At 34.3% G+C, this 22,035-nt stretch overlaps 1 protein-coding gene across 1 annotated transcript in view; it reads left to right on the plus strand.

Moving 5' to 3' along the window:
- Positions 1-21: 21 nt before the first annotated feature.
- Positions 22-22,035, plus strand: part of SLIT2 (slit guidance ligand 2) — a 131,949-nt gene continuing 109,935 nt past the window's right edge. The window contains exons 1-4 of the mRNA XM_047091412.1: positions 22-88; positions 2,220-2,358; positions 21,021-21,092; positions 21,594-21,665. Of these exons, the coding sequence (XP_046947368.1) occupies positions 22-88; positions 2,220-2,358; positions 21,021-21,092; positions 21,594-21,665 (350 nt within the window). The remainder of the gene's footprint in view (positions 89-2,219; positions 2,359-21,020; positions 21,093-21,593; positions 21,666-22,035) is intronic.

Genomic DNA, 22,035 nt, shown 5'->3' on the forward strand with positions numbered 1-22,035 from the left:
GTTGGTCTCTACACTCAGTGTATGGGTCCATCCCACCTGAGGGGCCATAATGTAGCTGAGGTTCAAAAACGAGAATTTGTCTGCAGCGGTAAGAGAGAAAGAACCTTTATGTTGTCATATTATTTTTTGCTTCTATGTAAGAGAGCTGTGGAGAACGCATGCTTTAAAAGTTTCAGTGTTTTGCTAACATGTGCAATTGTGCACTAATCACTCCATGGAAATCCTCGGTTTCAGTGATATTGATAATATGTTCTAAGACATTTGTGCGTGATTGGCCATTACAGATTACTCGTACTTAGTGTATGATGAAAGGTTTTTCAATTTTCACTCCTGGGGAAATATAGGAGATTCCTAGATTTAAATTGTTTGCTACTTATTTTGCTGTTATGTAATAATTTAGATCTACTTTTATGTTAACAAATGGAAATATGATTCATCTTGCTGGAAAATTCAGGAAAGTATCTCAACTGTAGTTGCAGAGTGACAAAGCACTTTCCGTGCATACTAGTGGTTCACCTCTACAGGAAAGAGATAAATGAGTAGCTTTAGTGATGAAAATCTGAAAACGAAAATTAGGCGTGACCTATGTAAAATATCAAGTAACATTTACTTAGTTCTTTCTATATGTTTGATCACCAGCCTAAGTATTTCACATATACTTAGCTCATTTCACCTGCCTTAGAACAACTGTAGTGAGATATAATATCTATATTAGAGATTAAACTGTTGAGGAAAAAAGATGCTAAGTAGCCTTGTCCAAGGTCATATAGTTGAATCCATGGATCTCAAGCTTAGGCAGTCTGATTGCCAATTCGTATATATTTATATTTATGTTTATACTTATTTATAAAATATTATGTTAATATTACCTGATCCATATTAGCAGCATAATTTATCATATATGTGTGTGTGTGTGTGTGTGTGTGTATATATATATATATATATATATATATATATATATATCGTTCTGCTTCAGAAGTGTCTGTTCAAGATACAGTCACACAAAATGTTTAAATATATATAACACATCACAAATAGTTCCTTAGAGGATTGAAGACATATGAGTACAGAATTCTCATTTATCGTTATCTTTTAGACCCTTTTGTGTACTTCTCCACACTTTTTATAACCCAAACAAAATTTTCTTATAATGACATGGAATGTTCTCCTTAGGTCTGATTGCTTTTTAAGAAAATTAAATAATGAAATGACTAACAAACTGTTACTAACCACTTTTTTTCTCTCTTCACTTTTCCCTTCCTGTTTTCTAGATGAGGAAGAAGGCAAGTTCATGTTTCTTTTTTAGACTGAGACTATTTTTGTAACGTTTGAGAGCTTGTTAAGAGGGCTTGGGTTAGTGACTGGCCTGCAGCCCCTTCCCGGCATTCTCATCGCTCAGGCCCTCTCCCTGCAGATCAGAGAGGGTTTGTCCTGCTCCAGTAAACTGAGTGTGTGCAGATTCCCATTCAGTACAGCACGGCCGCCATTCTGTCGTTCATCATTCCAACAGTGAAATCTCATTTCAAAACAGTTTTGTTTCCAAATACTGAGTAGTAAAAATACATACACACAGGTAACTACTTAGTGCTAAAATCGCAGGCTATGGAAGCCAAAAATAGAACTACCTAGCTTAACAATTACAGAATGGCTTGTTACAAACTATTATAACTTCAGAGAAAATGCAGATTTTGAACCTACCAAGATTTGAAGCTTAGCAAGATCTAATTTCCCCCACATTTATTGGTACACAATTACTTATTTAGAATCAACAGTTATGTCTGTTCTCCTTTCTTTTTTTAAAGTACAGTACATTATGCTACATACATTTAGTGAAGACCAAATTCTCTTGAAGCTTATTAGAAATGAAATATAGGTTAGTCTGACACTGCTGCTTTTTTTGGAACTCAGAATCGTTTTGAATCAAATTCTAGTTTCCGGTCTGAGTTTAGCCTTTCTTAACAATTATTTCAAGTGGGAAAAATTATCATTTTCATAATTAGTTTTAAGAATCTCATTTGCTTCATCTGAGTGTTGACCCAGAACTATAAATTCATGCTTCCTAAAATATATCTTAGAAATATAGGCCCATTTTATGCTCAGATATTTAGAGAAATACGTTTCTGTTAAATAACATGTTTTGTTGTTTGAGATGAACTCGTAAATTTCACAATGATGAATTTCAGGAGGGAAACTGTTATTGTTGTTTGTTTCTTTTTCAGGTCACCAGTCATTTATGGCTCCTTCTTGCAGTGTTTTGCACTGTCCAGCTGCTTGTACCTGTAGCAACAATATCGTAGACTGTCGTGGGAAAGGTCTCACTGAGATCCCCACGAATCTGCCAGAGACCATCACAGAAATGTATGTGCCCTGAAATTCCCTCTCATCTCTCCACCTCCACAGTGACCCAAACCATGACTTTCTTTAGAGACTCTGGGTTTATCGAAGGCAAATATGCATCAACTAACTTAGACAGATATTCCTTGCAGAATTGTACTGAGCTTTACTCTGTTGAAGAAATCACCTTGTTGAAGAGGTTAGGATTTTTCTTTCTTTTTTTTTTTTTTAACATAGGTAGAATTAAAAAGAATGCACTTTCAGAATAAATAGTTCTTTCCCTTTTCACTGGGAAGGTGTTAGTAGGCTATTTAGGAAAAAATAAGAGTGGTTGTACATAGTCTGACCATTTGGATCTGGAGATCTGCTCCTGTCCAGGTTCTAAAAGAAGGACCAAACTGGGGTAATAAATCATAGTAACGGCAGAACTAGATGATGTTCTGCCTCTTTAAGAGCTCACTTTTATAAAGCAGTGTCGCTGTTTTGTTTGACTATTGTATGGCCTACCATAAAATATAAAAAAGATATAATTATAAAGTCAAAATATATAAGATTTTTAAATTAGTGAGCATTTTAACCTATTTGAACCAATGGCTGTCTCTATCAAAAGTTAAATTGTCTTGGCAAAGAATTTCATATCTATTTTGTATGCAGCTGCTGGGTGCATTGTCCTTGCCAGATAGAAGTCATGTGGATAAAACAAGGTCATGTAAGATGTCAAATGAACTGTTTTTCTCACCTTGAGAAGAAAGCATTAGGGAAAATCTTTACCTCAATATCCATTAACTAAGACAGCACCTCATAGCCACTCAGCTCATCATATTATTATTTTAGAGTTCAGTTCCAAAGTTTAAGTAAATAGTTTTGAGTGTTTTGAATTGAAATGGTAAAGTAAGATTAAGTCCTTATAAGTCTACCTAGTAGGCACAAAAGTTAAGTTATTTTCAAAAACTATGCATTTTTTGCCAGTTAACTGCTCTAATTTACTTTACATGTGAATAACGTTAATTCACAAGACCCACTAACATTATTTAAAATATCTAATATGTGCTTAAAAGTATTCTTAGAGCTTTGCAGTGTAAGACATGATCATCTGTGAAGACGCTAGAATCTGTGGAGGTTTGGCAAAGACATGAAATAATGTATGCACATAATATTATAGTCATCGAAATTTTAGTCAATGGAAGCTACTTTGCTCATAGAAGACATTTATAAGAATTTTTTAGCTGAACCTTGAAAAACGCATAATATATCGTTTTGGAAGAGGTGGGTGTCATTGCACAACAGAGAAATGTCAGGGATGAAGGACAGAGGTGGTGGTGAGCATTATGTTTTAGAGATTGTACAGTCAATCCTAATTAGAGTAATAGGTGCGTGTTGAGGCATCATGCAAAATAATGCCTCAGAAAAGACATCTACGTATAATTTTAAAGCCACAGATGAATGAAGGATTTTATCTTAATCAGGAGAGGTAATATAAGAGGAACTAGATAATAGACATAGTAAGTTTTCAAATAGGGAAATAATATATTTATCTATCCAGGCAACAGCATTTATTAGGTAAACACTTATTGTTATAAAAGGCAGCATGAATTTTCCAGAGATCTTCCATCAAGTGACTAGCAAATTAGGACACAAACTGAAAGCTATGACATGAGGTACAAATTAATACACGTTGTAAGAGGGGAACAAATGAAGTTCAAGGCATTTATGCAGAGGGTGTAAAGTGGGGGTCAAGTTACAGTGGTTAATTAAAGGCAGAAAGCTTTAATTAGAAGCACAAGTCCACCTACCATTCACCATCTGTGAGACTGTAGGCAAGTTATTTATCCTCTGCAAGCCTGTCTCCTCACCTGAACATAAGGGTTGTTGTTCATTTGAAGTGAAACAATACATATGCTTAGTATATAGTAGTAATTCAATAAGTGATACTTTGATCATTGAAGTCTTGTTATAAGAGGTAACATCCGAGCTAGGCCTTGAAGAATTGGTATTGAATGGAAATGCAAAAATGAGGACAGGGCTTTCAAAATGACCAGAACATCATAAGCGTAGGCACTAACAATGGAAATGCAAGATGCAACCAAACAGGGGCTCAGTATGGCATTTGGAACCCGAGAGAATGCAGGAAAATAACATTGGAAAGGTAGACTGGAGCCAGTTCATAGAAGGACTAGATAGTATAAGGACCTAAGTCTTTATTTGGAATGCATTTGAAAACAGGAGTTTTAATCTGAATCTCCAAGAATTAATCTTACAGCTGTGCGCCAGCAGTTGGCAAAAGGCCCCATTGCCAGGCAAGAGGCCTCCTTAGGTGGCTATCATGTTGATGGAGGGGAGATGTCATAAAAGCAGGAGTTGTGTAGCTGTGGGGTAAAAGCAGGTAGGGTAGTTAATATAGGAGCAGAATTCATGGGATTGAGTATTTGGTGAGATGAGGGACTAATGGAGAAAAATGAGCCAAAGATGATGCCAGAATTAAGTGTGAGGGATGGGGAACTGGTGGTTTTATTATTGCATGTAAGAGGCTAAAGGGCAGGACAAAAGTTGGGAAGAAAGATGACGGTGAACAAAATTTGTGAAATCCTGAAGCACCGATGGGACTTTTAGAGGTACCAAAATAATACAGACTGTGGTAACTTGGAGGAAGACAAGGACTTGAGGCAAAGATTTTGGAGTCATTAATAATACAGAATAAAAGTTGATGGTTAAATCCATGAAATGGCCAATAGAAAGGAGAACAAGAAAAGAGAAACCCAAGAGAACTCAGTAAAAGCAGCAGAGGGCCAGAATAGGTAAGAGAGGAAGGGGCTTAGTTTATCTGCGAAAAGGGTTTTTTGAAAAAAGACGATTGTCACTATGAAGGACAGACCAGGATTGATTTGAAGATGCAGAAATCTGCAATCATTAGGAAGTCAGAGACAATGCTCTTAGAGAGAAATGAGAGTGTGAGGTGGTAAGATCTCTGTGGGAGCACAATGCTCCCCTGTGGGAGCACCCAGGAGCCAGTGGATCAAGTCCTGATTATAGGAAGGACTGAAACACCGCCATGGATTGACAAAAGACCAGTGAGTTGTAGATATAACAGACCAAAAGTAATGTGTGATATTTAAAGTGGTTTATCTCATGTAGGCTATTTTATTTTTTACAACAGAGTGTTTCTTCTATTTTGTATGCTGTATAGATTTTGTATTATTGTGGACTTTAGTACATAAAAGTTACACTAAATAATATGTCCCATTGGGTTTGCCTGTATTGAGGAGATGGTATATCAGATAAAGCTACAATAAATTAAATTTATAAGTAAAGATGAAAACATATGTGAAGCTCTAGGTGAATTTCACTTCTCTGATTATTACATTATCAGCTTTATCAGTAGAGCATCTGGTAATAAATCATATTGATCTTCAACTCCAACAAAATACCCCATTACCATTTATTATAGTGGCGTAACGTACTAGCTTAGTAACTCATTTCTTTTATTACTCTTTTATTTTTATTAGTATAAAGAACATCAGTATGATTCATAAAGTGTGGAAGTAAAGCTGTACATATTTTTTTGTTTTTATAGATTCCAAGTTTTTAATTCAAGATGAACTGAAAATTATAACTTCCCTTCATATTTTTCAAATAATTTTTAATCTGGATTTTGCTATAAATTATAAGTAGAATTTCTTTACTGCAAGTTGTCAGGCATTTCATTCAATGCTGTTGAGTTGATTTCCTTCTGTGTGTGCTATGTCTTTATTCCTGCACCTGTCTCATCATAGAATTCTAACAAAAAGAAAGTATGTAAGTGCTACATCAAGGAATGATCTACTGCCTGTTATTCTAGGTAGAAAAACTTGACTCAACTTTTCTTTCTTCTGCATTGTGCTTACAACTATAATTTCACACTTCTGGTATTTGCTCAGGCAATTATTTGTTAAGAGAGATGGGAAACATTCTTTTAAAGTTAGAAATGGAATAATTTGTAGGAGGAGGAGTGGAAAGAGACCAACATCTATCTAACAGTGTTGGATGCTGCACGCACATTATATCATGTGATTTTTCTCATTGACTTTTGATAGGGGTGTTTATGGAATCTTAAAATTGGAAAACTAATGCAGGAACATATGCTAGATGAATGTTGGTGGATTTCTCCAAGAAGCCTCATCATCCTGATGATTTTATGTGGTCCAGGATCTGTCATCTCATTTGTTGGGAATCTTATTCTGCATATACATTGATAGATTAGATAGATAGATAGATAGATAGATAGAATATAGATATAGAGATAATGTGTGTATAGTTATTATATTTTGTTTATATATGTATATTTGCGTATTTATTTAAACCTGTCTACCCTACTGAAGTAGAAACTATGAAGTCAGAGGCAGGAACTAGTTCTGTTCTGATCACCACTGAATACCCAGGTACAAATCTAGAGTGTGGCATATAATAGGCACTTGATAAATAGCAAATAAATACTTACAGAATAAATGGATAATTTAAGCATTTACAGTGCAATTATCTCTAAAATAAGCTATATTGAACAAGATTAAAAATAAAACCTGAGGAAGCCGCCCATTCTTTCCCTGTAGAAAAAAAAAAATGGTGCTTTTAAGTATACAGTAAGTGAAAGTTAATGAATAGGATATCTAATGGCCAGAGCTAAAATGGGGCTATAAACACTTAAAATTCATTTGTCAAATTTCTCTATTCCCCATACTGGCTTGGACTCCACTCTCTACATGTGTCTGGGAGCTCCTTTTTTTTCTCTGTTCTAGGCCGACCCATTCAGTACCTACTAGTAGCCTCCTTCTTTAGATACATTAATTCAATCACTCTGTAGTTAAGTCTTAGACATCTTTCTCCAAGGCCATATTTTTCCGGTAATGAACCTTATAGACATTTACCTCAAGTCCTTCAAAACTGACAACTTCACTTTGCTGTTTGTTTTGTTTTGTGAATAAGGCCCACAATGTTAAGAGATTGTGTTTAAAAGTGTTTTCAGTTGTGAAGCAGCTATGCTGGCCTCAGTCTGAGACTTAACTTGATTCTGGAGCTCATGTTCTTTCATTGATCCAGCTCCAAAGAAAGATAAACATGGCATGGGCTTGTTGGACTACCGTAGAAGAGAGAATTGAAAAAATCAGAAGGAAAGGCTAGCCGATACTCAGAAAAACAGGGCAAGAGAAGCTTTGAGAAACTTACATGTGAAGAGAACATAGATGGAGCATAAAGGCAGGCATTAAGGTATAGGAATGTGTGCAAAACTAAGAGCTATTTCATATTACTTTCTACTACAACTATTATATACACTATTATAGTGTGTATCATCTCTCCTATTCTCTGTCAAATATTCTCACACGTCCCTGGATTTTATCTGCATAGAACTTATAGCAGTTGAAGTTGGTATTTTGATTAATATCAAATTATCCTTAATAGACTGTAAGCTTAAAAAGGGCAGGACTATGTCTGTTTTCCTTACCATTTCTGTGCCAACACTTAGCATAGTGGGATGGAGTAAAGAACAGTGTTGGGGGCAAATAGAAGGGGTCCAGTGCACACATTCTGGAGCGCCTCCAAACCTCCATTCTTCATGATAAACAGAAAATGTGACAAGGGAATATGGACTAATGAAGACAGAGAGGGAAAAATAGAATGGGGAGTAGTAGAAGGTAAAGTAAATATAAAAGAAAGAAGCTCTTGGGGCACCTGGGCGGTTCAGTTGGTTAAGCGGCCAACTTTAGCTCAGGTCATGATCTCGTGGGTCGTGGGTTCGAGCCCCATGTCCAGCTCTGTGCTGAAGGCTCAGAGCCTAAAGCCTACTGCAGAGTCTCTGTCTCCTTCTGTCTCTGTCCCTCCCCCACTTGTATTCTCTCTCTCATTGTCTCTCTCTCTCTCTCTCTCAAAATAAATTAAAAATATTATTAAAAAAAAAAGAAAGAAAGAAGATCTTACCCCCGCTGAAATCTTCCCAGCATTTTGCTGCTTTGAACTCTGCTGTTTAAAACCTTCTTTTCATACAGATAGAAGGCCTAAGGCAAGTCTTACGTGATCTGGCCCATGGCAACAAAATTATTAATAGCAAATTGATTCTCTATATATCAAATCCTCAGAATTAAATTCTTACATCACGTTTGAGATATAAAATTTTGAGTATGGTATGATGGATTGCTATAAAGTAGACATTTAGTTCTCTTCAATCTAGTTATAGATTTTCTGTGGCATATCACCTGTTCAAACCATTATGCAGAAGTACCATAAATCATGGAGAATAGTTAGTAAGAACACAGGTTGTAGCAATTTAGTAGGTCTTGTTTACCTATGTCTGACTGCCTTCACTCTTGGTTGTTTAAGACTCCGAAGCTGAGAACCATACAATTCTTTCCTTTATTTGTTTGAGAGAAGGAGGTCAGGGAGAAGTTCAAATTATGGAAAAGGAAAAGATGGTAGGAGAGTTCTCAGGTCTTCTGAGGTTGTCTCAATGTTTTCTAAGATGGATTGGAAATTCTCAGAAGCTGTAATGCATTTTTTTTCCGACACACTATTCAAATAGGTGAAATGGAAAGGAAACTCATCTTTGTGTAAACTACGGGTCTGCTTTCACTCTGCCAGCAATAAAGAAGGTTCCTTCAAAGAGACTTACAATGATGGAGGTTAGATGTGAGGGCTCAGAGTACTTTGCTCTTTTTGTTTCCTCTGCATCACTTCATGCATAATTATAAAGTGAAAAAAAGAAGGGACTCTTAAATGCTGTATCTTATTACAATCTTTTATGATATTGAATATAACTTAATTTTAAGTTTATTTATTTATTTTGAGAGAGAGTGAGTGTACTGGGGGAGGGGCAGAGAGAGAGGGAAAGAGAGAATCCCAAGCAGGCTCTGTGCCATCAGCACAGAGCCCGACACAGAGCTTGAATTCACTAGCCGTGAGATCATGACCTGAGCTGCAATCAAGAGTCAGTCACTTAACCCACTGAACCACCCAGACGCCCCATGAATACAACTTTTAAAATGCATGTTTTCTTCTATTTCCGTTTAGACAAACATTCTTCCCATATACATTTAAGCCCTTTTTGCAGGCTATTCCTGCATTTGCCCCTTTCAAATTTTTGAATCCTTAATTCTAATAAATAATGCTTGCCAAACTGAATCCACATACTGTATGTCAAAGTCATCTGACTTTCTATAGGGATGCCAAAGTTCCATTTGATTAACATGTTTTTAAATCACCCATTCTACACTAGCTTCTTAAGAGAGTTATATGTATTCATGAAATTAGGTGTGACTTTTTATTTACCATGGACTCAGTGATGTCTCAGCTAATAACACAGCTAGTGCTGTTATTGTGTTATTGGTTGATTTTCTTCTCATATGCTAAAATTCTGAAAATAAAAAAAATAAATGCAGCATGCCGTTCGACTAATTTTTATAACACATATAAATGACCTTGACTCTAGTTTTTAGACAACATAGATAAAATGTCTAAATAAAGCAAATTATACCATTTTAATATAATTTGGTGTGAAAGAAATAGTCCATAATCTGAGTTTGCCTTGCTAAATGAAAAGTAGGCTGATAATTTCAAAGTGAGTTTTCACTGTGAAAGTATTTAATTGTGTCATTATGAAAGTATTAAAAAAATTTAGAGATACATCCAACTTAAGAGTTATGAAGCACAAGAGAAAATAGGCAAAGTTAAGAAAGTAGTATAAAAATGAAAGTTTGTTGATAGTTTTACTAGAGCATTTGATAACAACTGGAGAACTTTGTTAGCATTTTGAAGTTTTACACATTCCAGATATTTTTCTTACCTCAGATCCACTCACAGAATTAAGCTAGCATATAGCATATGCCAGACTTCTGGCTTTGCAGTTTATATTCTTATAATTTTGTGCTTTGCATGCTAATGAATAACACTCTCATATTCTATGTCTAGTAGAAATAATTATGACCTAGTACTTTAACAAAATCATCTTGTATCCAGCCTTTTTTTTTTGATAAAAGAAAAATACACTTGCTTTGGACCTACTGAAACACAATGTAGGAAGCTATATATTTTGGAAGGTTAGCAGAAACCTTTCAATTCTTTTGTAATGTAGAAAATAATGTCATACGTTTTTAGCCAAACCAGATTTCAAATATGGAGCTATCATTCTACGTACCTACTTTGATGTGGAGAATTAGCTGCATTTATGTATTTGGTTCTGAATTTCTTCCAATAACAGAAATGTGCTATGTAGCCCCCAAATCTCAGGCAGGAACTAGCTTTTCTTCTATCAAGTAATATAATTTTGTCTAGAAATGTCACTAAGTAAACAATCTTAAGATCAAAAGAAAGCCGTCATCAAAGTATATACATAAACCAGTAATTCAGCTCTGATTATATGCTAACATAGTTACAACTAGAAAAGCAAAATAGTGTGAATCCTTTCTGACAATGTATTTTATGGGATTGATAGTCAGAAAGTCATTTGATGTGAAAGAAGTTCATACAAACTTTGCTCATTCTTAATTTTTATTTCCTTGTGCTTTTGGATTATATTTGCTGCATTTTATTATGATTCCATCTTGAATTAGGGGCCCAGAAAAAAGACATCATAATTTAGCTTCCTACCGAATGCAGAGAGCCAATTCATTATTCAGTGAGCAAAACAAAGATCTCTATCATGTTCCCTCAGAACAAACATTTCATATGTATTCTTAGTTATCAGTAGCCATGCTTAGTATAATCCATACAGTAGCTTTGATAATTCCACAGCAAAAAAAAAAAAAAGTAAGATAAATTATATAAAATAAATTTATAAATTCAGCTATACTTGTAGGTCCGTAGACCATTCTTGAGTTCACTAATAATATTGGAGTGCTTTCATATTTATTTTGGCAGAATTTTCAATTTCATATGTGTATCTTCAATAATCTTAATTGTTATTGAGTGAAATAGTGAGATAACTATCTTTAAAAAGCTGCATACATCCATTATGTGGATAGAATCACTGTTTATTAATAATATGCATTCATGATAAGAAAATTATTACCTATTTCCCCCCAATTTTTTTTCTTTTCTCCTCCCAATTTTATTGAGGAATAATTGACAAATGCAATTGCATATATGTAAAGTGTCCAATGTGGTGATTTCATAAACTCATCAAATCAGTGTGGACTGATTGCCAAGATCAAGATAATTAACACATCCATCACCTCACATAGTTAACATAGTTAACTCGTGTGTGTGTGTGTGTGTGTGTGTGTGTGTGTGTGGTGAGGACACTTAAGATCTACTCCCGATATTGTATTATTAGCTATAGTCACCATGCTATACATTAGATCCCCAGAACTTACTCTTTTTATAACTGAAAATTTATAGCCTTTGACCTACATCTCCCCATTTCCCTGTTCCCACACCCCCTGGTAACCACCGTTCTATTCTCTGATTCAATTAAATTGGAATTTTTTTTTTTTTTAATAATCCACATACAGGTGATAGTATACAGTATGTGTCTTTCTCTGTCTGATTTATTTCACTTAGCATAATGTCCTCCAGGTTCATCTGTATGGTTGCAAATGACAGGATTTCCTTTCTTTTTATGGCTGAATATCGTGTATGTGTGTGTGTGTATATTGACAATATATAGATACATATCAATATGACATGATATATATCAATATTCATATATCTCAATATATATATATCACATTTTCTTTATCCATTCGTCTGTCAAAGGACATTTAAGTTGTTCTCATATGTTGGCAACTGTGAAGAAAGCTGCAATGAACATTAGGGTACAGATACCTCTTCAAGATAACTGATATCATTTTTTTTCAGATATATACCCAAGAGTGAGATTGCTAGATCATGTGGTAGTTCTATTTTTAATTTTTTTAGGAACTTCCATATTGTTTTGCAAAGTGGTTGCACCCATATACATTCCCACCAGCAATGCACAAAGGGTTTTTTCTTCTCCACATCTTTGCCAACATTTGTTGTCTCTTGTCTTTTTGATAACAGCCATTCTAAAAGGTGTGAGGGGATATCTTATTGTGTTTTGATTTGCGTTTCCTGATGACTAGTGATGCTGAGCACCTTTTCATGTACACATTGGCCATTTGTATGTCTTCTTTGGAAGAGCATCTATTTAAGCCCTTTGCCCATTTTTAAATTGGATTATTTGATTTTTTTTTGCTACTGAGTTTTATTAGTTCTATATATATTTTGGATACTAACTCCTTATCAGTTACATGATTTGTGAATAGTTTCTCCCATTCTGTTGGCTACCCTTTCAATTTATTTTCTTACCTATTTTTTAATTGTGTCTAATTTCACAAAACATTATTTATGTAACACATATGTTACATGTATGTATACACACATGCTTTTTTTATTGAGATGTGTGATCATTTAAGCAGAAAAGTATAATGGCTTTTTTTTTTTTTATAAATTTTTTTTTCAACGTTTATTTATTTTTGGGACAGAGAGAGACAGAGCACGAACGGGGGAGGGGCAGAGAGAGAGGGAGACACAGAATCGGAAACAGGCTCCAGGCTCTGAGCCATCAGCCCAGCGCCTGACGCGGGGCTCGAACTCATGGACTGCGAGATCGTGACCTGGCTGAAGTCGGACGCTTAACCGACTGCGCCACCCAGGCGCCCCAAAAGTATAATGGCTTTTGAAGAGAAAGACATAGAAGACTGAATCAAATTTTTATATATTAGTTATGAGGCGAAAATAAGTACAGTAAATTATAAGTAAATTGGCAAAAAAAGAAATACTTAAATGACCAGCATGGAGATTAATAAGGTAGTAAGGCAAGAAAGAAACTCCAACTGGTTTCTCTAAATAAATTCAAGGAGTCTGATGGGTATTATTGCAACAGAAGGACACATGGAAAATAGCATTTTTTTCATATAGTACATCCTGAACAAATATTTGTGAGTACCTACTGTGCATCAGGCATTACGGATTAAAGGACACATTTCCAGCCTCCAAGGTGTTTACAGCACGGAAAATTGAAACCACACAAAGAGAAAATTTTTAAACTATATGATAGTAGTAAAATATATACACACAGGAATACAGAGAGAGGAATACCTTGGTGTGCCTGGAAGAATCAAGGAATCTTCAGGTATGAGGAGTCTTCCAGGCAGAGAAATTGGGGACTTTATAGACAGAGGAAAAAGCATGTGTGAAGTCCCAGAAAAGTTAGAGGTAGTATGTCTTTGAGAAGTTAAAGCACTTTTGATTGCTGGAACAAAGTAGAATCCTAATCGTGACGAATCACCTTGTCTGGTAACAATAGTACATACAAGGAAGCATGTTGAACAAGGTACTAGCATGATTAGAGATGTTAGAAAAATCACTCCTAAGGTGGAGTGGAGAATGGTTTGGAGGAAAAGAGTACACTAAGAATGTGTTAGCAACAGTCTGGAGGGCATGGTGAAGGCAGGTGTAGCAACAGATCATGATGGAATGTGATTCCAAAAAGTGACCCTGGTGCTGTGGTGGTTGATTTCCTAAACATTTCTATGGAAGAGAAAATGGAGACCCATTAGAGGTAAAACATGACCTATGTAGACTTTAACATTAAAGTGAAGATAGTTGGTGCATAGTAAATGTATTCTTTATTCTCAGACAAATCATTATCATGTGTTTTTTTAGGAATTAAGCTATAGATTTATGGTTCTATAATCATCTAGAAAGATTAAGTTGAAAATCCATATAATTCACATACTACTCTCTCAGGGTCACACTGTTTCCTAAACTTGAGGAAAAGGATGATGGGTAACTTGGACAGAAAATCAGTGCAGGGGGTGGGGAAGAAGGCCAATTGCTATCTACTCATTGAGCAATACTGTTAAACAAATGATGCGTAAAGACAATTTGCATAATGTTTTTAAAACTAAAATTATTACGAAATGGGCAGCTTAGCTCAGTGCCTGGCTCAAAGTTAATGTCCAAAAGGTTTTCACAATCAGTGAAAATCAAAGCAGCAGAACATTTAATTATTTTATTTCTTGAATTGCTAAAGAAAAATTATACATGAAAACTTACTGATATTGACATTATGAATCTGTGCTCCATCCCCCTGAAATCAGTGAGCTATGTGCCTAAGTCCATATTTCCCTCTAGAGCTAAGCCATGTGATTGCGTGTTTTGAGTGTATCTTTGCATTTGAACATGTATCCATGTGAATAGACGCATGAAAATGTTAACCCTTATTTAGGACACTACCTGAAACATGAAGTCAGTAAGAACACACACCCTTGCACACACTCATTTTTGTCTTGCTTTAAATGCTTAAAGACCAAATGGAAAAAGAGTTATTTCTACTCTGAAAACATCATTTGAATTTTATCCTCAGGGGCATGTACCCTAGAATGACATCACAAAAAAATAATAATAAAATAAGATTAAGGAAATGGACAATATTCAGGAACACGTCATACCAAGGCAGGGATGGCTGATAATCAATTAGTATGGACACAGTCCTAAGGCAGAAATGCTAGCTGTATGCATAGTATGTCCCTCTAGAGGCAAATATTCATTCACCTGCCAAAGATATTTATTAAACTTACAAAGTACTAGAACTGCAATTACATAACAGAAATTGTACTTCAGTCAAAAATATCTTGGGTCATTTTATATAGACACGTATGAAGGATTTCAAGGCATACATTTACTGCTAAAGTTAGAAGTAATATTCCAGAAATACAAAGTACTGACTTTGGAATTATTATGTAATAGGCAAGAGAATCCCTAATGTCAAAGGAATATAGCTGCTTCCTCCTTTTCAAATAGTGGATTGATGTTACCAATGATGAGAATGTTTGGCTACACTGAGCAGTCCAAGATTCAGAAGCTAGGGTCATTCCACAACCTTCCCCACACACCCCATTAAATCTATGTTCTATTCTCTGGCAGCTGTTTTTGCCATTTATGTTAAAAGCAGATGGGGAAAATGCAAAGGACTGTCAGTTTTATTGCCATGTATAATCAACATCTGGGCTGTATGTTACAGATACAATCAATCCAAACTCATACTTTACTGGTGTTGTAAAACCTTTTTGAGTTCTTAAGACAGTTTCCAAAGTTGAAAAAAATGGTATATTTTAATCATATGGATCATGGAAGTTACAACATTATATATTTTTTCAGCCTCCATGTGAAGGATGTATGCACGTATGTGTGTAATACATAATTGCTGAGCGATCTGCAGATCTGCTGATTTGTTTAAAATGTGTTTTTCCATCGTATATGTTTATTTCCTCTTAGAGATCAAATCATGTATCAGGATATACTTCTTTATATAATCTGTGTGTGTGAAACTCATATGTGTTGTAGACATATTATTATATAGTGTTGTTTATTATGTATGTGATTACATAGATACCCATGTATATCCCCATATTTTTATATTTTCACTATTTTTTATGCAAGAAAAACATTTTTTCTATATCTCATATTTTTACAAAAACATAGTTTATAGGAGGTTTTATTTTCCTCATGTTTTGGAAGGAGAAACTGAGAGAAGCAAATTAATTTTTGCAAGGGCCACGGAACTTATCAGTGGCTGTAAAGCTCATACTTTTAATCACCGAACTATACATTTTTATTTTTATGTATACACATATATAAAACATAATGCCTCGTGGAAAGAGCTGTTTCGCTTTGGCATGTGGATATAATTTTATATGGTTTGTCAACATAATTTAATTTGAAAAATATTGAAAATAACTCCTGAGAATTGAGCACTAGTGAGCTGAATGGGTCATTTAAAATAAACTAATATTGTTTAATATCTCATAAATGGTTTCAGAACTAGTTGGAATTTTTGAATTCCTGAGTTGCACTATGTTGTATACTCTACTGATGTAAGACCTGCTCGTCAATAACCATAGCAGAGTATTTTAAGTCACAGAGCTCAGTTATACCTGCACATCATTTCCATGTTGTAAGGGCCTACAGGATTCGAACAGAGAGATTTATTGATAATTTTCCATTTTCTATACTCTTTAAAATAGGCACCAGAAAGTGGCATTTGTTGGTTGGAGTTCATTCCCAAGAAACTCTCTTAAGTGTGAATACATGCATGATTTATTTAAAACAAAACAAAACAAAACAGTAATTGAGAACAAGAAAAAAGGATGTATGTGAGTGAGGAGAAAGGTTTTTATTGGTTAAACATACTGTAGTGTTGAACTTTTTGATGGAGGAGTTATAAAATTGCCCCCATTTTTTTATCTCATTGAACTTTTCACTAAAATTTCCTTGTGATTTTGATGAAGTGATAACAGCAGGTTGCTTTTATATACTACACCCACCCCCCCCCCCCCCCCACACACACACAGAGTGATAAAATGTTTAGGAATTGTTCATACACATTCTGTGGAGAAAAAGGTTTGGGCTACTTTTACATGAAAAAGGCTTCCATACGGTATGTGGTTGATAGAATTTTCTTCTTCCCTTACTGAGTTTTCTAAATATATTTTTACTTTGAAATTCAAAATATTGAATTTTCTTTTTATGAAGGACTAACATTTGGAAGGCTCTTAATTATGGTGGATTTTATCCACAGCAGATATATCTCGGCCATTATCTGTTTTTGTAACCCTGGAATGGTTTTAATTAGATTCTTCATGGAACAATGGATTCAAATTTGCACTCTATAAAATTCATCAGATTTTATGCTACTAAAATAGAAGATTGTGGGATAGCAAAGATAGAAAATGTACATTTCATTTACTTGTTTTTCTTACCCTTCACCTGAATAATATATTTCCTCCTTATTTTTTATAACCTGGTTTAAGTACCATCCGCACTTTTCTATAGAAGTATGGGCACCATTTGATACGTGTGTTGCTTACAGTTTTAAAAATATATTCTTAAGTTCTTCTAATGAAGCGTAAGGTCCTGGAGATCTGAAAGTTTAAAGAAAGTACACCTTAATTTATTGTTTGCCAACTAAAGAAGACAAAATGGACATTTTGAAACATTTTAAAATTTATTGGTTGACATCTGTCAGTGGTAGAATATTTTCTTGCTTGAGAATCTGTCTGTTTGAATGAAGGAGGCAATTATGCTTTGCCTTAATGGACTGCTGGTACAGTGCCATAAAAACCAATTAGCTGCTGAGTCAGTGTAAATAACCATGTAAGCTCTGTTTCAAATACTTTTTCTTTTTTAACAAAAAAGGTTGGAAGCAAATAGATAAATAAAGAAAAGCAAGCAAATCCATTTTATATGTCATCGTTCAGCTTTCTGTTGCATATGTTCTAAATGAAATGGTTTGCAATGTGAAGGTTAACTATGGTACGTTGCAAGAATGATTGATACATGCAACAGCACTGTATTATGTTTGAATTACTATTTTTGCATGTAAAATTTAACACTGTTTCATCATGAATTCTCCTTGTTTTATAACTTTTTGTGCATGCATTTTCTAAAACATATATATAGCCTCACTTATATATCTTTTGTTTGCTTTAGTTGGAATATTTATCAATGAAATTAATTGCAGATTAGACACATCTAAATTTAGTTGTTACAATAAAATGTATTTGAGTGCCATTAGGACAATTAGTGATCATTATAAGTATTCTGGATTTAGAGACTTTAAAATAATGAATTTTAAACTTTCTAAGGAAGCTCTTCAGTTATATATGATAGTAGAATTAATTTGGCCACATTTGTGAATTAATGTCATTGATATTTCAATGCTGAATATGTCATTTTTTAAAACTTGTACTAAACAAATTAATTGGAAATGTAAAGGCAAAATTAGATGCCTTATCAATAAAACTTCCATAAGGGTATAAACATGTTTCTTCCAATCATCATTGAATTCCATTCATATAATATATTTTGCACAGGTAGAATACAAAGGGTGAATGAATGAATGAATGACTACTGGTTTTCTTATTTTCAAGAACTTGAAATGATATTTATGAAAAGTAATCATATGAACTAGTTTTGCATCACTGTTTGCATTGAAAGAAATCTTCCAGATGCTAAGAATTTTTATTTTTTCTCATCATAGCTTTACATTATTTTGAGCTAATCTTTAACAAAATGAAACGATTCTTCATTGGCCTAGATTTGTAGAAAGTCATCTAGTCAATAGTCTTGCATCTATAGCTTGCTTTCACTGTATTTTCATTGATTACATTTTAAACTTCTTAAAATCTAACTACAAGAAGGGATCACAGCAAAAAAAAAATTAAAAAATGTGTCTCTAAACCATCAATCTATAACATTCTGATCAATAGTGTAACAGTGAAATGATTTAAATGTCCTTTGTTATATTTAGAGATTTTGAAAAAAGTACCCTTTCTTCAGACCTAGATAAATAATCCAGATGCCAAATCTATATTTTCTTCATACAATTTATTTCTTGTCTTCTGGGGTAAATCTGCCCCTTAGGAGCCAACAAACCTGGTGGAGGAGGGATATGTGAAAAATGACTAGAATGTAGTGAGATGGAGCAGAGGCACAGAGAAGAGAATGCCCTTGGATGTATAAAGAAAGATACAACTAACCTTACCTGAGAAAATAAAGTGAGGCTTCAGGAGGAGGCCATGCTTCAGTTGTCTTAAGACAACTAAGCCATGTTATTAATAATCACGTAAAATTATTACTAACCTAAATGGCCAATAATAGAGAATGATTAATTAATGATGGTTCATTTTGATAATTAAGTGTTATAAAGACATTAAAAATAATATCTCTCAAAATACTTAATAGTATTAGGACAACATGTATGGTATGATATTTGATATAAGGTATACAACTCAAAATTTTCTATACAGTAAGACTTCAAAGATCTAAAATAAATATATATATAAAAAATTAAATTTTCTTCCCTATATATTTTGCAAATAAACTTGTATTTATCTTTAGTGTGAACAAAATAATTTCTGCTTTTGGGAGGGAAAGAATTATAACTAAATTACAGAGAAATAATTACCTTCTGTGTGAGAGAGGAAGGAAGGGACAGTAACTTGGGGAATAACTGGGTTCAGAGGATTAGAAGCAAATCCAGAGATTGAGACAGGGAAGAGAACCAGAGGTGCAAGGTAACACATCCAGGGAAGAAGTGTTGTTAGCACTATCAAATGCTACAGGGAGTTTAAGAGCAATGATGACTGTGGATACCCATTGCATGTAGAGATGAGGAGGTCAGTGTGAACCCTGGGGCTGTTGAGGAAAGCCTGAAACTAAAGAAGGGTTTTGGAATCAGAAAAGACCAAAATGTAGGCATTTCTACTTAACCTTCTGGGGATATTTTGTTTGTTTTGATTTGATGTTCATTAAATGTTGCCGATACATATATCCTCATTCACATTCAGTTTTTACCAACATTCAATAAAACATGAACCAATGTATATGGCACATGTATAGTCAACATATATATATTGTTGTATTTATATATGTATATAAATATGCCAATATAAACACGTATACCTAAATATATATTTGTATATATATATTTTAATCCAGGCAGGAAAATGAAGCTCATGCTAGGTATTTTAACAGAGAGATTTAATATAAGGGATGAAATTAAGCAGTTGTGAAGGTGACACAGAGAACAGAAAGCTGCCTCCACATCCAGGTCTACAAAGATCTAAGAAGAAAAGAATGTTACACAAAGTCAGGAGGTGGCCCCAGCAGGAGCTAAAATTAGGAAGGAGATGAGACCACTGCTGGGGACATCCTCTGAGACAGAGAAAGGGAGAATATCCTGGCTTCTTGCTTCATCTTACCTTCAGTCTCCACCAGTGCCTCTCATTGGCCAAATTCCACAAAAATCAGTTGGCTAGTGAGCCTGGGATTATATGGTTCCCAAGAGTCAGCCTCTGGGATACAAAGAGAAGAGGGGAAGGGATGGGAAATGTTTATTACAATGTTCACATGGATAGAAATGAAGCTGAGAGGCAACGTTTTTGATGGATACGATACTGAAGGAAATGTATTTGTGTGGTTCATAACTTAGTGGGTAAAATCGTGTCTTTCTCTGAAAACACAACCATAGATTTATTTTCAACTCTGATTTTGGTGCATGATCAAAACCACTTCAGTTGTGTTTTGAATGCGCTTTGCTGCAGTGGTTTTCGCACGAAGTATTCAGAGTCCAGCCAGTCTTACCGAAAAGTACCTATGGTATTTAATGGATTGGAATTTAAGATTTACCTCATGAGAAGCTGCAAAATTAATTTTCTGGGCATAACAGCATTTTTAATCTATAATATGTTTTCTGTAGAGGAGATAAAAGGTTTATAAAACTTAATATTCAACAGCAATTTCCTTTGTGGAAGAGTTATAATTGTCTTTGAAACATGTTACACATCTGTTCAGTGTTATACATATTTCTCATACTGATATAAAGGTTATTTTAATGTACTTCCAAGTTAGTTTCTTACAGGTACTTTCTCTTTTATACAAAGTCCAGACTTAAATATTAATGGACCTGTAATGCCTAAAAATCAGGATATTTTTATTCATTTTATAATTGCCTTGTTTTTATTCCCAATCTTGCCCCACATTTAGGGCACAGCACAATTAATTTTAGTACTTATTTTTGAGGAAAAAAAGAATCACTCACGAAGAGCATCAACGTGGCTTCTTGACATGCATCCTGGGCTTGAATTAAACATCCCTGAGAGCTCACGTTTCCATTTAAAAATTGAATTTTTTCATTGCAGACGTTTGGAACAGAACTCAATCAAGGTCATCCCTCCTGGAGCTTTCTCACCATATAAAAAGCTTAGAAGAATGTGAGTGAATAATATTCTAGAATATATGTAATTTTAAAAATTATACAGGTCATGACCGTGCAGACATTCACTTAAGTATGAATATTTGAGTGTTTGACAGCTTAAATATTAAGTGATGTGACTATCCGATTGCTAGTTTTATAATACTGTGATGTTAAAAGCTAAACTATGTAATATTTTAACGTTCCCTGTAATTTAACATATTGATTCACACCCGCGTGAATTTATGTGATCAATATAGTATGCAGTGAAATCTTAGATGTTCTATTTTCAAAAATAAGACATGGCAGCTTTTATAATAATTTAAGAAAAGAGCCAGTAATTGATTTAAAAGTCTGATTTTTTTTTAATTTAAGATGCTTCAGATGTTTTATGTTGCAAATTTTATACATGTATTAATAGGTGCGAAATTGACATGTAAAGGCAGTAAATAGCTTTCTCCTGCAGTAAATCCTCACTGACATTCTATTTAATTTAACCTAACCCTATTTCTAATCTTAGTGACCTGAGCAATAATCAGATCTCCGAACTAGCACCAGATGCTTTCCAAGGACTACGCTCTCTGAATTCACTGTAAGTATTGACCACGTCGCCAAAGGAAAGCAGAATATGCAACTAATACTGGCTCCATCTTTTACAAATTTGGATTTAAGAAAAAATAACCCTTTAATTTTTTGTCATGAATTATTAATAATATTCATTATTATTAATCTTAATGAATTTCATCATTTTCATGGAAGACTGCTACCTGTCACTAAAATCAGCCCATTTTTAAGGGTATGTATTTTAGGATTTGATAGTTTTGCTATTTAGAAAGCAAGGGTAAGAGCCTCTAAATTATTCTGTATTTATATTATTATTACTGACACCTTTTTGTTTCTGAAATATAGCTGGAATGTGTATTTTGGAACACTCTGGTCATTGTTATATTTATAAGCCTCAA

This window comes from Lynx rufus, unplaced genomic scaffold (genome assembly GCF_022079265.1).
Source record: "Lynx rufus isolate CCGP_SWC_20201006 ecotype Redwood Valley unplaced genomic scaffold, mLynRuf1.p SCAF_3, whole genome shotgun sequence".
NCBI classification, from domain to species: domain Eukaryota; kingdom Metazoa; phylum Chordata; class Mammalia; order Carnivora; family Felidae; genus Lynx; species Lynx rufus.